Consider the following 16,223-nt stretch of genomic DNA (forward strand, 5'->3'; position numbering starts at 1 on the left):
TCCTGGAACTAGCTCTGTAGACCAGGCTGGCCTCGAACTCAGAGATACACCTGGCTCTGCCCGAGTGCTGGGATTAAAGACATGCGCCACCATGACCAGCTCATTTGAGACAAAGCACTGGACACCTGTCAAGGAGGGCTGGCTGGGTCATCATCCTAGGGCTGCAGCCATGGACAGTTAGAAATGTTAACATATTCAAGTCTTTCCATGTGGCCTTGGGTGAAAGAGCTTGCTTTCCCATTCTGTAGTATTTACATTCTGGCTAGAGTTAGATCAAGTTCATTTTGACAGTCTGCATTTCTTCAGGGGTAAAATCTGAGCACAAACTTTCACACAGTTCTTGGGACCACATAGGGCAGCCGGGTTCAACAGAAACACAATATAAGCTTCACGTGTGGTTCAGTTCTTACAGCCACAGAAAACAAAAAACCAGAAGTAGGCAGGAAAATAGAAAAATATTTACTTCAAATGTGAAGAACACTTTTAAATTCTGCGATACTCTACATCTGTTTTTTCAGCCCCTGTCTGTGAAGAATGACTACTGTATCAAGTGAGACTTCCTGTGGCTCCCCCCAGGGTGCGGTACTCTGCGGCGGACTCAGCACGGCGGGGCGGGGCTCAGCCGGAGAGGGCGGGGCTCAGCCAGACGGGGCGGGGCTCCTGGGTGAGCGCGTTTTGGGCCGCGCGGGCTCCCGTAGCCGGGCGCGGTGGTGGCGCCACGTCCCGGGCGGCGTCCGGGAAGGAGTCAGTCGGGCCTGGGAACTGTCTGGAGTGACTATGGCCTTCACGCTGTACTCCCTGCTGCAGGCGGCCCTGCTGTGCGTGAACGCCATCGCCGTGCTGCACGAGGAGCGCTTCCTCAAGAACAGTGCGTGTCCGGGCGGGGCTGGAGGGCTGGGAACGGCCGGGCGGCTGCCTGGGAGAGGGGCGTCCCCGCGTGGCGGGCCGGGGTGGGTGTGCGGAGCCTGGGGCGGGCGGCGGAGGAACCCGGACTCGATCCTGCCCGCCTCGGATTTCGCTCAGTCGTAGCCTTGCATTTTTGACGGCGGTGGGGTTCCCGATTTTATAGATGGAAAAGCCGCATGGGCGTTTTGACTTAAGAGCTGGGAGTGGAGGCGCTTTCAGGATGCTAGTTGTGAGAATGACTGATGGGGAGCCTGACTGATGGAGAGCAGTAGAGGTTGGTGGGAGTTGGGCGTTAATGGGAAAAGGAGTTAGCAGGGACTCCTTTTCGGGGAGCACGGCATTCAATAAGCACGCCCCATTGGGTGTCTGCTGTGTGCCAAGGACCGTGCTGGAGTCCGGGAATACAAAAATGAAGACACGCACACGTTGTGGTTTCTTCGACCTCACTGTCAGATCTTCATGCCAGCCTGGTCCAGCTGCTTCTTGCTGTATAGGGCAAAACAGACAGGACTGCGTGATGTGAGTCATTTTTTCAGTCTACCAACTGTGTCCTTGGAATCATTGAAACTCAAACCCACAGGCAAGAATGATGCATTTCATTTATTCGGAAGAGATGAACACAAATACGTGCCAGGCCTATGTAATAGAGGCAGGTTACACCAATCACCTGCCCTTAAAATGGAGTTTAGTCTAATTTAAAATGAGCAACAGATGTGCCAGGTATTAGAAAGATGTAGGGTGATATTAACCTGAGAATCTGAAAAGGCCTGGAGGAAGTGTGTCTGACCTGAAGTCTGACAAGTGAGTAAACATTAACTAGTTGAAAGCAAAAGATAGGGAAAAATTTGGAGGCCGAAGCCTTGAGTAGTGTCACTCTGGTGTGAAAACCAAGGTAGGTAAAAATATTGTAACCGAGGATGTGACACAGCCAGGTTTATGTTACTAAGTTCTGTTAGGTGCAGTATGGAGAAGTGATGGAGAGGGAGAGGAGTGGATTTGGAAAGGACCTTCTCAGATAGGGCAGGTAGATGAGTACAGCCTAAATATTGATAATAACCAGTAATTATGTAGTTGTGTGCAGGATTTGGGTTAGGTGTTTTACGTGTGTGTGTGTGTGTGTGTGTGTGTGTGTGTGAGAGAGAGAGAGAGAGAGAGAGAGAGAGAGAGAGAGAGAGAGAGAGAGAAGGCAAGCTTACTGCAGCTCTATGATATAGTTACTGTTTTATTCCAGCTTTCAGGAAGTAAAGCAGGAAGTGAGTTGGTGACTTCTAGGATCACATGGGTAGAAGGTGGTGCCCTTGAGCAAAGTGACTCCAGAGTCCATTTCTTTACCTCTGGACTATACAGAAAACTCTTCATGATCATGTGATTGGTTGAACTGTGTTCTGACTCCATGGTACCTATGGCTATGACCTTATATGAAAATTTTAATCACATTGAGCTCTTCATAACTGGATGAAGTGTTGGGCCTTAAATCTAGTCATTGATATCCTTATAAGGAGAGTGAGATACAGAAGCACACAGACACACACTTTAGAAGAGAGTGTGGCCACAGAGGCAGAGTTTGGAGTGGCTTGATTTCAAGCCAAGGAACCCAGGAATTCCAGCAACTACCAGATAGATGTTACTGGAGGCATGGATGAGATTATCCTTCAGAGTTCTCAGGAGGAACCAGTTATGCTGGATTTTGAACTTAGCCTCCAAAACTGTGAGGAAGTGATTTCTATTGTGTTAAGCATTAGTTAGTTCATGGTGCTTTATTAAGGTAGCCCCAGGAGACTAATACAGACCAGAAAACAAGGCAGAATGTATTGTTGGGGAGGCTTGAAATTTTAAGGCCATCCTGAGCTACCAAGTGAGTTTAAGGCCACTGGGCGGCTTAGTGAAAGCCTGTCTCAGAAGGTAAAGATGGCTGGACATACAGCTCATTGGTAGAGTGCTTGCTTCTCGTGCATAAGCCCCTAGGTTCAGTCCATGCTGTTCCCAGCCACACACACAAAGAACATGTTGGACACTAGTAATGAAGAAGAAAAGATGAAGCCAAAAATTCTTTTGGTTTTCTGGCTTAAGCCACTGAGTGAAGTACCTTTATGGTGCTAGAAAAAAAAATTCAGAGGAAATTGGATGATGGTGGTAGGTCAGGTAAAACAAGAATGAATGAGTCTGGGCTTGCTCACTTTGAGATTTCTGTAGGGTATGCAAATAGATGTAGAATAGTTGATGGATTGAAGATGGTAGAAATGAACCAGGGTGGAGATTGAAATTCAGATGTGTTAAGTACAGATGATAAATAAAGCTGTGTGAGGAGATAGAATTATTAGAAAAAGGGGCTGGAGATCACTTAGTGGTTAAGAGTGCTTGTTGCTTTTGCAGAGCACCCAGATTCTGTTCCCCAGCACCCACATGATGGCTCACAGCTATCTGTAACTCCAGTTCAGGGGATCCAATGTCCTCCTCTGATTTCTGCAGGTACTGCACACACTACATGAGGCCAAATAGAAATAAATCTAAAAATAAAGTACTAGAAAGAGAACACACAGAATTGATACTCAAGACTGCAAATCTCCTGTAGTACATAATGTATGTACTACATACATAATGTGATGCAGAACAGATGACAGGAAAGCTTAATGGATCAAAACAGAAAACCTAGACACGGTGGGGTTTCATTAAAATGACAGTTTTTGAGCTGAGCAGTGGTGGCCCACACCTTATAATACCAGCACTCGGGAAGCAGAGGCAGACGGATCTCTGAGTTCAAGGCCAGCCTAGTCTACAGAGCAAGTTCCAAGACAGCCAAAGATACACAGAGAAACCCTGTCTTGAAAAACTGACAATTTTTGAAAAAAGGAGGGATGTTACCACAATGGAATGTGTCTGAGAAGCCAAGTAAGGTAAGAGCTAAAGAGTCCTAGAGAGTCCTGGTAACTGGAATGGCTGGTGATTTTAAAGGAGCAGTTACATCCATGAGTAAAGTCCAGGTTGGGATGGGCTGAGAACTAAGTGGAAAAACCAGCAAAAGCACCCACCATCCTTACTTCAGAAAGGGTGGCTTGGTGAGGATGTATGTTCCTTTGTTTTTCTTTCGGACAGGAAATATGAGTTGACAATGAAAACTAGCCTGTTCTCTTCAATAAGCTGTGCTAACAGAGTAGATGAAGGGGCTAACAATGAGGCAGAGAGCAAAACTTAAGAAGGTGGGGTGGTGGTTAGGGAGATGTGTAAGCTCTCTTAAGGAAGGTGTAAGGTCCGTGTGGACCGATTGACATTGGTTCAGAAATAATGAGTGGGCTGGGGAAATGTCTCCATGAGTAAAGTGTTTGCCAAATGTGGTGGTTTTAAGAACGGCTCCCATAGGCTTATATGTTTGAATGCTTAGTCACCAGGGAGTGGGACTCTGATAGGATTAGGAGGTGTGGGCTTGTTGGAGAAAATCTGTCACTAGAGGTGGTGGGCTTTTCAGGTTTCAGAAAGCCCATGCCAGGTACAGGCTTTCTGTCTCTGCCTACAGATCATGATGTAGCTCTTAGCTACTGCTCCAGCACCTGCCTCCATGCAGCCACGCTTCCTGCCATGATAATAATGGACTGAACCTCTGAAACTGAAGCGAGCCCCTAGTTAAATGCTTTCTCTTCTTACGGTTGCCTTGGTCTTGGTGTCTCTTCATAGCAGTAGAACAGTGACTAAAACACCACACAAGCAAGAGACCACAAGTTCAGATCCCCAAACCAGTATAAAACTGAAAAGATGTTTTTAGTGTATGTCACAGTTGCTATTACAACAATTTGAGTGATGAAGATAGAGTCCCTGGAAACTCAGTAGCCAGGTGAACAGCAAGAGACCATGTAGGCAAGGACCAACACAGGATGTTGTCCTCTGACCTCCACACCAGTGAGCCCACATTCATACATGAAGATGCGTGATTGAGCATGAAAATGCATGTATGCACGCGTAGACACAAAGATTTTTTAAAAATGTAGCTATAAGGGACCTTATATTAGGATTCTCTAGACTAGAGAGTCTATAAGAACAGAATTTACAGAATGAAAATATATATATATGTCCCATATATATTTGGGATTTATTAGAATGGCTTACATTACAAGCTGTGGTCCAGCTAGCTGTCTACCAATGGAAGGTCCAAGAATCTAGTAGTTGTTCAGTCCACAAGGCTAATGTGTTATCTGGTCTTCAGTATATGCCAGTACAGAAGACGTAGGCTCTAATGCTAGTGAATGAATGAACTTCCCAGGGAGAGGGAGAGCAAACAGGTAAAGAGAGTGAGCTTCCTTCTTCCATGTCCTTTACATAGGGTGCCAGAAGAAGGTGTGGCCCAGATTAGAGGTGGATCATACTTCCTCAGAAGATCTGGATTAAAGGTGGGGCTTCTGACTTCAAATGACTTAATTAAGAAAAAGTCCTGTACAGGTGTACCCAGCCATTTGGATTTTAGTTAATTCCAGATGTGGTCAAGTTGACAACCAAGAACAGCCACCACAAGCCTCTAAAGAACATTTGATGAGATTTGAATAGGTACTTGATGACAATAAGGAAGTGTGTGTGTGTGTGTGTGTGTGTGTGTGTGTGTGTTTTGTTTATGCTCTAACAAATAAAGCTTGCCTGAAGATCAGAAGGCAGAGCTAGCCACTAGATAACCATAGAGGTCAGGCAGTGGTGGCACATACCTTTAATCCCAGCACTTGGAAGGAAGAAGCAGGAAGATCAGGAGTTCAAGGCCACCCTGGGCTACATGAGATTGAACCAGTCTAAAAGAGAAACAGAGCCAGTCGGTGGTGGTGGCTCACACCTTTAATCCTAGCACCAGGGAGGTGGAGACAGGATTTCAGCTATTCAGTCTGAGGAGTCATAGAGACAGGATCTCACCCCCTTTTTGGCTGAGGAATTGGCAAGGTAAGAGTGTGGCTGTGGCTTGTTACTTTGTTTCTCTGATCTTTCAGCATTTACCATGGTACTGGCTCCAGGTTTTTATTATTAGACCAGTTAGAATTCATGGTGTGTGTGTGTGTGTGTGTGTGTGTGTGTGTGTGTGTGTGTGTGAGAGAGAGAGAGAGAGAGAGAGAGAGAGAGAGAGAGAGAGAGAGAGAAAGGGAGGATAGTATTAGAGTTGTATATAGGGAGGCATTCAGAAAATATACTGAAATGTTTGAGTGAGATATTGTAACATCATTCAAATCTAAGCAGAGAAAGAGGGAAGTCCTATGGATCTCCAAGGCAATCCAGGCTTAAACTACACAGCTTCATGCAGTGGCCTCCTTAGGCTTCCATTCAGGGACACCCCTGACACATGCCTGGCCTCAGCAGCTTTCCTTAGTTGTGGAGCCAGATTCCATATCCCCTTTCTTATATCTCTAAAGCCAGAACTAATGGCCTAAGCTGCCAAGTTCAGCTGCTTGCTGGGGCTGGAACATGGCTTCCTTGTTCAACTGTATCTTCACCAGCTTTCTGGTTTTGATAGTTTCCTTCACTGCCTAAGCTTGGCTATCCTGGAACTTGTTCTGTAGACCAGGCTGGCCTTGGACTCAGAGATCTGCCAGTCTTTACCTGGAGTGCTGGGATTAAAGGCATGCACCATCACACCCGCTCTAAGCTTTTCTATAATTCCTTTTCACAAGTTAGAGACTTAGCTGGGTGGGATCTCACCCTGAGGTCACCACTCTTTTTATTCCATTTCTCAATCTGTTTATCTCCTTGAACAGAAGACTTAGCTCCATTCCACTTTCTGGTGTTCTTTTTCTCTTCAAATTTTACATTTTGTAATTTACCCTGTTCAGCTTTCTCCTTTTCATTATAAATCTTCATCAGAGTTACCACTAATAACCACATGACAGAGTCTGTTCTAGGCTGTTTTGAGATTTCCTCTGTCAGTGAATTAATCGAAAACTCTTCACTTTAGCCTCAGGCAGATTTTTGGACAAGGGCAAAAGGCAGCCACATTCTTCACTAGAGTATCACAAAGAACAATTTCTAGGCAACATACTAAAATTCTCCTTTGAAACCTTTTGAGCCAGCCCCACACAATTCAAAATAATTCTCAGCACCATTGTCTTTCATGCTCCTACTAGTATGGCCCATTAAGCAGCAGTCTTCAAACACTTCAGAGATCTACAGAATATGGCATTTAAAATGTTTTAATAACATAAGGCTTTTCATGACACTGAGATATGTCTGCTCCTGACAGCACCAATCTACTTAAAAAAAAAAAAAAAAAAAAAAAAAAAAGATGATGGGCATCAGAGAACCTCCATATAGAGTTTGCTTCCAATGTGGCAAGGCTAGCCACTGGGTAAGAAACTGACCTTGCCTCGGCTGCTGACAGTATTCAGGACATAAAAGAAGGTGACTGCCGAACTTTGCCAATAAAGGTGGGATAGTCCTTCAAAATTCCTGCTTCACAGAAAAGTCAGATATTCTAGACCTCTAGGCTGAAGATGGATGCCCCAACATTGCAGAGGAAACTTGGGTGACCATCCAGGCAACCAGATGTCTCTTTCATTCCTATAGTTTTGAAAGTTATTTACTCTGTACTTCTTGTTTACTCAGGTAATATTATATCCTTCTCAGGTCTCTGATGGGGTTGAAGATTAGATAGTTACAGTTTTGTTACCAGATTTAAAACAAACAAACAAAAGAGTTGTAAAATGTATAAGGTTGAGAGACATAAAGGCTTGAGTTGTTTAGGAAAATGTTTTAAGGTCTAAAAAGATATTTCTAGGTTGGTAATACAAATTATGATAGAAAGTGAATTAAGTACAAAACTTTGTACTCACCAAGATAGGATAGATAATAGCATACTTTCTCTGAAATTGACAAATACAAATGGACTGGACATTGTGAATGTAATTCTTACCTGATAATTGTTCTTATTATATATAGTTTTACTGTGTTAGAGTTAAACCCTTTCCTTTTTATTTAGACAAAAAGGGGGAAATGTTGTGGGGATATTTGTTTACACTGTGAAGGTGTGTCACTGTGGTTGGTTTAATAAAGAGCTGAATGACCAATAGCTAGGCAGGAGAGAATAGGCAGGACTCCTGGGCAGAGAGAGGAACTCAGGATCAATCTAGGCACGTGAGAGATGCCAGCGAAATACTGAAGAAGTTGAACATACAGTACAGAGGAGAGGTAACCAAGCCATATGGCAGAATGTAGATTAATAGAAACAGGTTAATTTAAGTTATAAGAGCTAGTTGGGAAAAAGCTTAAGCTAAGGCCAAGCTTATTTGTGAGCTGACAGCCCAAAGAGCACTTAAAAAGCATTCCATTGCTTTTCTAATCCACAGTCCCAAAGTGCATATTACTTCAAACAAAAGCATGGTCCAGCCTATCACAGTAATACCTCAGTCCTGGTACCAGCTTCTGTCTTAGTAATGTCAGGTTTTCTATTGCTGTGAAGAGACATGGTGACCACAGCAACTCTTATAAAAGAAAATATTTAATTGAGGTGGCAGCTTACAGTTTCAGACATTTAGACCATTACCATCATGGCAGGGAGCAAGGCAGCTGCAGGCAGACATGGTGCTGGAGCAGGAGTTTTACATCTTGATATGCAGGCAACAGGAAGTGAACTGTCTCACTGGGTGTGGCTTGAGCATATATGAGACCTCAGAGCCCACCTCCACAGTGACACACTTCCTCCAACAAGGCCACACCTCCTAATAGTGCCACTCCCTTTGGGGCCATTTTCTGTCAAACCACCACATCCATCAATGTATAAAAAAACATTTTTTATCATGACCAAATGGGATTTACCCAGAATTGCAGGATTAGTTCAACATTTCATCATATTAATAATGCCAGACAGTGGTGACGCATGCCTTTAATCCCATCACTTGGGAGGCAGAGGCAGGCGGATCTCTGAGTTCAAGGCCAGCCTGGTCTACAGAGTGAGATCGAGGACAGGCACCAAAACAACACAGAGAAACCCTGTCTCAAAAAAACAAAAACAAACAAACAAAAAAACAAAAAAACCCAGAAGTCACATGACCAACACAATAGGCACAGGAAAAGCATTCAGAAAGCCCGGTGCTCTGTTAACAGTATTCATTAAGGGGGCTGGAGAATGACTCAGTTGCTAGTGTTTGCTGCAAAAGCAAGCAGATAAGAATTTGATCCCCAGCTCAATCATTCTGGGGAGGCAGAGACAGGAGGCTTGCTGGCCAGCTACTCTAACAGAATCTGCAAGCTACAGATAAATAAAGACAAATAAAGTGGGTAGTGATTTAGGAAGCCACTAGATTTTAACCTCTAGCCTGTGCATATACATGTACATATACACACAGAAAACAAAAATAGTATTTATCAAACTAAAAATAGGAAATTTCTCAAACAGCTGTATGTCTTCTATGCCTAAGAATACAACATGGAGGTCCTCTCTTGCTATTTCTGTTTAACAATGTGCTGGAGATTCTGGCCAGGGAAATTTGACAAGAAGTAAAAGATCTACATTGTGAGGTTTAAAAGGCAAAACTATCTGTTTGCAGATAATATACTCTTGTTTACATAGAAAATCCTAAACAGTTCATTAGAAAGCTGTGAGGCTAATAATCCACAGGCTTATTAAGGTTGTAGAACACAAGAAAACTCAAAGACCTGTTGTTTGGGGCTGGAGTGATGGCTCAGTTGGTAAAGGGCCTCCCATAAAGCCTGAGGACTTGATTTAAATCTGTCATCCACAAAAACACTGGATGGCTTGGTGGCCCGCCTATAACCCTGGCAATCCAGGGGTGGAGACGGTGGAGATAAGGGATGCCTGGAGCAAGCTTGCTAGCTAGACTAGTCAAATCTGGGAGCTCTGGGTTCAAGATACAAGGTGGAGAAGAGTCAGGGAAGCACCTGACGTCAACCTCTGCTTTCTACATGCACACAGGTGCATGCACACCACACACCAATGCATATCAAATTCCTGAACAAAACAGTTGAGAAGTCCTGTGCAGCATTTAGAGAGAAACTGTGATATATTATCTCTTTCCCCTGGTCCTTCACATGTCATGTTTATGTTTGTCTGTAGACACATCCATATAGGAATTGTCCCACTCATATTTCTTCTCTGGTAGATAGCCATCTTTATAGGCTTCTTTAAAAGCTTTTTTTTTTTTTTTTATTTTGGTTTACCTTTCAAGTTTGTTTTCTTGGGGCTGGAGAAATGGCTCAGAGTTTAAGAGCACTGGTTGCTCTTCCAGAGGTCCTGAGTTCAATTACCAGCAACCACATGGTGGCTCACAACCACCTATAATGAGATGTAGCCCCCTCTTCTGGCATGTAGGCATACATGCAGGCAGAACACTGTATATAGAATAAACAAATAAATTTTTTTAAGTTATTTTAAAATGTTTTGTTTTTTGATCATTGTGTGTGAGGGCAAGCTCATGTGGAGATCTGAGGACAAACTCAGGTATAGGTCCTTGTGTTCCACCCTGTTTGAGACAGGATGTCCTGTTTGTTGCTGCACAGACCAGCGTTGCTGGTCTTTAAGCATCCAGAGATTTTCCTGTTTCCACCTCCCATCTCTCCACAGGAACACTGGCAGTACAGATGTGCAGCTGGTTTATGTGGGAGCTGGGGATCTGAACTCAGGTCTCTGTGCTTGTACAGCAAGTGCTCTACCCACTGAACCATCCACCTCGTCCCTAAAACTGTGGTTGAAGGATTTGTTCATAGTATAATTCCTGTGTATTAGGAATAAAGAAATAGGGTTATTCAGAGATTTTATGATCCTAGATTTCACATTATCTTCCCTTTTCTCGGTTTTAACTCAGTCTACTATAGTTTAGTTCAATTCCACAGCCAAGAATTCATCTTATCTCCCATTATCCCAGATTAGCTCAGTCCACTGTAATTCAGTTCCTTGACCATTTGGTGAGTACTTGCTGTGGTATGGGGCAAAGTGGAAACATGAAGATAGGTGACTGAATTACAGCCCTATCCTCCAGGAATTTGTAATCTAATGGGAAATTCTTGAAAACCCCTAACCAAGGAGAAGAAAGGCCCTATGATCAGTGGGATTTGGGGAACAAGGAGAAAGAGGGTTTACTGTACCTGGGCCTGATGTGCCAGTCAGACCCAGATCAGAAACTGCCTTTAACAGTCGATGGGTAATTGGCTGGGCCATTGACCCTTAGTGTGTGTGTGTGTGGGGGGGGGGTGCTTAACATGCTCCACAGTGCCAGTTTAAGGGGTTTGCAGTCCAGTGACCATTGTCACTGAATTCTGAGTTTAAAGAAAATCTAAAGGGATTGAAACAGTGAGGTTTAAGAGACATCTAACTTGAAAGTCTGGTATTAACAACTCTAATGGAGTGCACTGTGGAAGTAGAAAACCTCTGACGCCCTTGAGAGCTAAAGGACTGGAAGCAGACCCTCAGTCAGGCTTGGGGGTGGGGGGTGGGAACTAAAGTCAGCTCTGTGAAGTTGAATTTGAAATTGGTTTCACGCCATAACAGAAGTGCAGGACAGAAGTGCAGCCAGCCATTATTTAACTGTTATCTCAACCCAGCAAGAGCTGATGAAGTGAGAGTTTCCTGACGCCTGGTTCTCTCGTGTATAAAATAGACTTGTTCTCTGTCTTTAGGTTTAGAGGTTAGCATGCCAGGAATTAATTAACTCTGTAGTCATGTGAGAGTAACAGTGGCCCTGAAATGAGGACAGGAGAAGGACACATTGCTGAAATGAGGACATGTCTCTAGAAGAAAGACACAAAAAGAACTAGTAACTAATAACGATGAAAGTGTTTGCATGGGGAAATGACAGAGGAGGGAAAAGACTCATTTGTAGAGAATGGCTCAGAACGCAGAGATGAAGAATGATCAAGGAAAATGGAAAACTCTGTGCTCTGAAGGCATGCCCAAACTTCACCTTAAAATTTGCCCACATGATTCCCAGCTACTGCATTTCCATAGATACTTTATTAGATGATTTAACTCCCCCCCCCCCCCAAAGACAAGGTTTCTTTGTGTAGCTTTGGTGCCTGTTCTGGACCTCGCTCTGTAGGCCAGGCTGGCCTTGAACTCACAGAGATCCACCTGGCTCTGCCTCCCAAGTGCTGCCCAGCTGATTTAACTTTTTAATTGAGTTAGTAATTCTTTGCCCTAGCATATTTTCAGTTCTGCACTGAAAAGGTTCCTTTGATAATTTTAAAGAAAGGGGGGAAAAAAATCAGGTTGACACAGTAACCGTCTTTGGTGAATTGAACACCATGGAATCATTTGAATTACAGATTATTTTATAAACTCAAAGTGGAATGAAGAGAATATGATTGTTGCCACTATCAAAAGAGGGAAAAAAAACTATCAAACTCAGTATCTTAACTTTAAGATGTATGACTTTGTCTTTACAGGGCTCAAACTAATCTTTTAAAAGATGACTAATGAGGGAACAAGACAAGCACATAATACATTTAACTCAGCTAATCATCTTTATCTTGCACAGTTGGCTGGGGAACAGACCAGGGAATTGGCGGATTCGGAGAGGAGCCAGGGATTAAATCTCAGCTAATGAACCTTATTCGATCTGTAAGAACCGTGATGAGAGGTAAGAAGAAAACTGTGCAGGGCACTTTAAGGTACAGTTTTGTGGTAGGATTTAAGTAGCAAAGCTTTTGAGAGTGAGAACTATCGGGTTCTCATTTGTAGTGGGAACTCTTTGTTAACCTGGATTTACTGCTTGAAGGGTGCTGGTCTCTTTCTTACATTGCATCTGATTTCTAGGAGATGGAATGTTACTAGTGACTCCACATTGTAAAGCAGAAATAAAGGTTCTGCATTTGCCATTGTATTGGACAATACTTTGAAGCAATTCTTCAATCAAGAAAGAGTGCAGACAGATTGTATTTAAAAATTGAGATTAGAGACTTTTCATGTCTTTATAATAACTTTGGATTCATTGTTAATAAGTTTATACTTGATGGAACTGCAGAACTGTCTTTGCACTGTATTTCTGCTCAAGTGTGCAGCCATGTGGATGTGCCTGTTCCTCTGTGTTCCCAGAGCTGCACCAGCACCTCCAAAGATGCCTCCATGCATGTAGACATGCAGTGTGGTGGTCCACACCTATAATCTCATCCTTTGGGAGGCAAGGAAAGAAGGTTGTTGCAAGTTCCATGCCAGCTTGGGGTACAGAGGAAAATGTGTTAGGTTTTTATGATAGTGTATTTTTCTATTATTACTATTTTTTTAATATTTATTTATTTACTTATTTATTTTTTCTCTATTATTACTATTACAGTGTGATTGTGATGGCATATTTTTAGATACTTCCATCCTCCTTGGAAGCTGCTTGCTACTGTTTAATTTTTTTCTTCTATTTTTGTTATATTCTATAACAAACTTTTTTTCTCTTTCAGTGCCACTGATAATAGTAAACTCAATTACTATTGTATTGCTTTTGTTATTTGGCTGAACATTGGGAAACCAGAGACTCAGAAGAGATGCCCCAGAAGTTCCTCTTTCCATCGTGACTGGAATATTCATGTTTTAACAGGCTCATCTTGCAGCTGACAAGAAAATGTAAAGTTGACAATAAAACCAGTTTCTATTTATCTGATTTTTTTAATGTTGCACTTGTAGTTTCAGTACAAAAAGATGAGATCATCAGAGGCAGGAATGCTCCAGGATTGCACACGCTTGTTAGGGTTAGAAAAGGTAGAGGTTGTTAAAGGGCTGCCGTCTCGGCCTTGTTAGATACTGTTCTGTCTCACAACTCAGGGATGGACTTTTCTCCAAAGTTTTGGAATTCCTTGTCGTTTAGGTATGAACTAAGAGTAATTAACTTCCTATATAAACTTAAAGAGTTTTTTAAAGGAACAATTACATATAATTGACAAATTGGTAATTTTGGAATTTATTTTGAGCTCTTTGGTTAACTAGTCTACGTCATCTCTGCTATAAAGAAATGTATAGATAACTACATGGGGCAGTACCCTGATTTCAGGGAGAATTCTAATTCTGTAAATCAGTTGTTTGGTAACTGTGGTTTTAAGTTCTTTTTATGCTGCTGTTGACCTGAACAGTGAGACCAGAGTATTTACGTATTTTCATTGGTAGAAAGTCTTCCCTTTTTACAACAGTGATTTGTTTGATAAAATCAGTATAACTGTTAGTTGACAAAATCAGCCCATACAATCACAAAGTAAGCTGTAGGAGCAGGCCTGAAGTGCTCCCTGCTCCCAAGTCATATTTCTATTTCTTGGTGGAGGAGCATGGTAAAGGTATGATTCTTGGTTGCTCATTCTGTCTGTCAGTAGACCATTTATGGTAGATAACGTTTGTTGGTTTGTTTTTATGTCTTTTGTTAATGTTTTAGGCCAACTTTGTGAAGTTCTTTGCTCATCCCATAATACTACAGTACAGTTTTATATGGGAAGATTTAAACTGTGCAACTATTGTGTGAAATGTTTCAGTTACAATATTTTAAAGGGGTGGGATAGCATCTTTCTGTGTAGGAAAACTTTTATAAATAAAGTTGACTTTTCAACTCAAGCATTTGGTTTGTGCTTTAGTATAAACCTAGCACTATTAATTTGTTGATGTCTGTTTTGTTCTTTACTGTAAAATTGCTGAATAGAGATGTAATAAAATTAATATTCGTAATTCATTTACTTCTTCAGTGAATTAACTGAATTGCTGACATAAATGAAGAGGATCCTCAACTCAGGATCTAAAACTGAAGCAGGTGCTGAAGACCTTCTGGTCATGTCTCAATTGGAGAGGGCTGATCTTTCATTTGGACGTAAGGATTGGCAGCTGGACCAGGAAGATGCCTTTGAATGCTTGGCTTCTATGAGGAACTAGCATACTTGGTACTAGAATGTTCCTCTAGCTTAAGAGTTAATAAGCCAGTCTCGGTGACTCACACCAAATTTTATTTTTTTAAAACATTGAAGATGATTAAGTCCAAGTTTGAGCCTCTATTCAGATCTTTAAAAAGCGATCAATTCAGGGCATTCCTGTTCCTATGTACTGAGTCATACAAAATTTTCAGAGACTTTGGTCCTAACCCCACTGTTCATATAAGGCATAACAGCACACCTTTCCATTGATTTAGTTTGGAATATTGTTCAAGTTCACTCTACTCGGAGCCCAGCAAGACCAGCGTACTCTGTAGCAAAGCAGTTCTGAGAGCATGAAGCACTGGCTCCAGAACATTTGCTTCTGGGACCATGCTCATAATCTAGTTTTGATGTTGGCCAGGGGCCCTGATTTCCCTGGAGTAGATGAGATTCAGAAACTGCAGTGTCTTTTTCTAGTCGACAGTAGCCTGACATTCCCAATTCCCTCCCACATCCTCCCCCTTGTCCATTCTCAGGATTAATAGTATGTGATCTTCGTAGACTCCAAATGTTTTAGTAATTATGGTCCTTGTGCTCTGGCCAATGTCTGTGCCTTGCTCTGTTTTCAAGGGTCTTGATACTACTCTAGACACTAAATCTACAACACAATTTTACTCAAGTACAGTGTAGTTTTCAGGCTTTGCTTACGAACTGCAGTCCCAGACTAGAAAGGAGCAGAACTATGATGCTCTGACAGGTAAAGCTCCACAGGAGCTGGTCTTTGACAGTGGTTGTTTCTGTAGGTGTTAGGCTGCCATGATTGGAGCGGGCAGGCAGGTGGGAGGAGCATGAGAGGGCTGCAGACTTGGTGAGGGCCTCAGCACCCTTAGTCCTCTTAGTGTTACAACTCTGGGGTGGGCCTACAAAGTCAAGATTCAAAAGTCGCTGACTGTGTTTGGCATCATAGCATCCAGGCAGTCCTATGCCTCAGCCTTTGGCAGTAGCCAGTGTTACAGCTTTTGTATAGGCCTAGGCATTTGGAGTTTCTTAGCTTTAAAGACTTGGCTGTTCTCATGAACTATCCCAGTGATCAAACCTACAGTTTATCTTCTCTGGCTTCTTACAGGCTTTTATTATTATTATTATTTTATCTGTCTTGGTATTCTGACATTTTGCTCTTCTGTGCCGCCCTTCCCTTTTTTCTTGCTCTGGCCACTCGAGCTGTTTAGCTGCAGCTGGCTGCCCCTCTGTAACTCAACTGTGCCACCTGCTGAGCTGTATAAATGCCACTGTTGCTCTTCTGCTTCTTTGTTGGCATTACCACCTCACCCTACAAGAAGGAAGGAAGGGAGGGAGGGAGAAAGGGAGGGAGGAAGGAAGGAAGACTGTTCAAGAGAAGCCTTTCATGACACCTCATGTTGCAGTACTAGGAGAGGCAGCACAGGAAGGTGTCTCCCTGTTGATGCAGTGAACCTAGACAGCCTCCTTCCAGAGCCGAGAAGGGATGTTGGAACCAGTCACAGCTTCGCCTCTTA

At 42.8% G+C, this 16,223-nt stretch overlaps 1 protein-coding gene across 1 annotated transcript; it reads left to right on the forward strand.

Annotated features, from left to right (window-relative positions):
* Positions 1-677: 677 nt before the first annotated feature.
* Positions 678-13,458, forward strand: Ier3ip1 (immediate early response 3 interacting protein 1). The gene is made up of 3 exons (XM_059245863.1): positions 678-868; positions 12,351-12,452; positions 13,264-13,458. Exons 1-3 carry the CDS (start codon positions 778-780, stop codon positions 13,317-13,319), a joined length of 249 nt encoding a protein of 82 aa, XP_059101846.1. The 5' UTR covers positions 678-777; the 3' UTR covers positions 13,320-13,458.
* Positions 13,459-16,223: the final 2,765 nt, after the last annotated feature.

The sequence above is a fragment of the Peromyscus eremicus genome, chromosome 19, assembly GCF_949786415.1.
Source record: "Peromyscus eremicus chromosome 19, PerEre_H2_v1, whole genome shotgun sequence".
NCBI lineage: Eukaryota > Metazoa > Chordata > Mammalia > Rodentia > Cricetidae > Peromyscus > Peromyscus eremicus.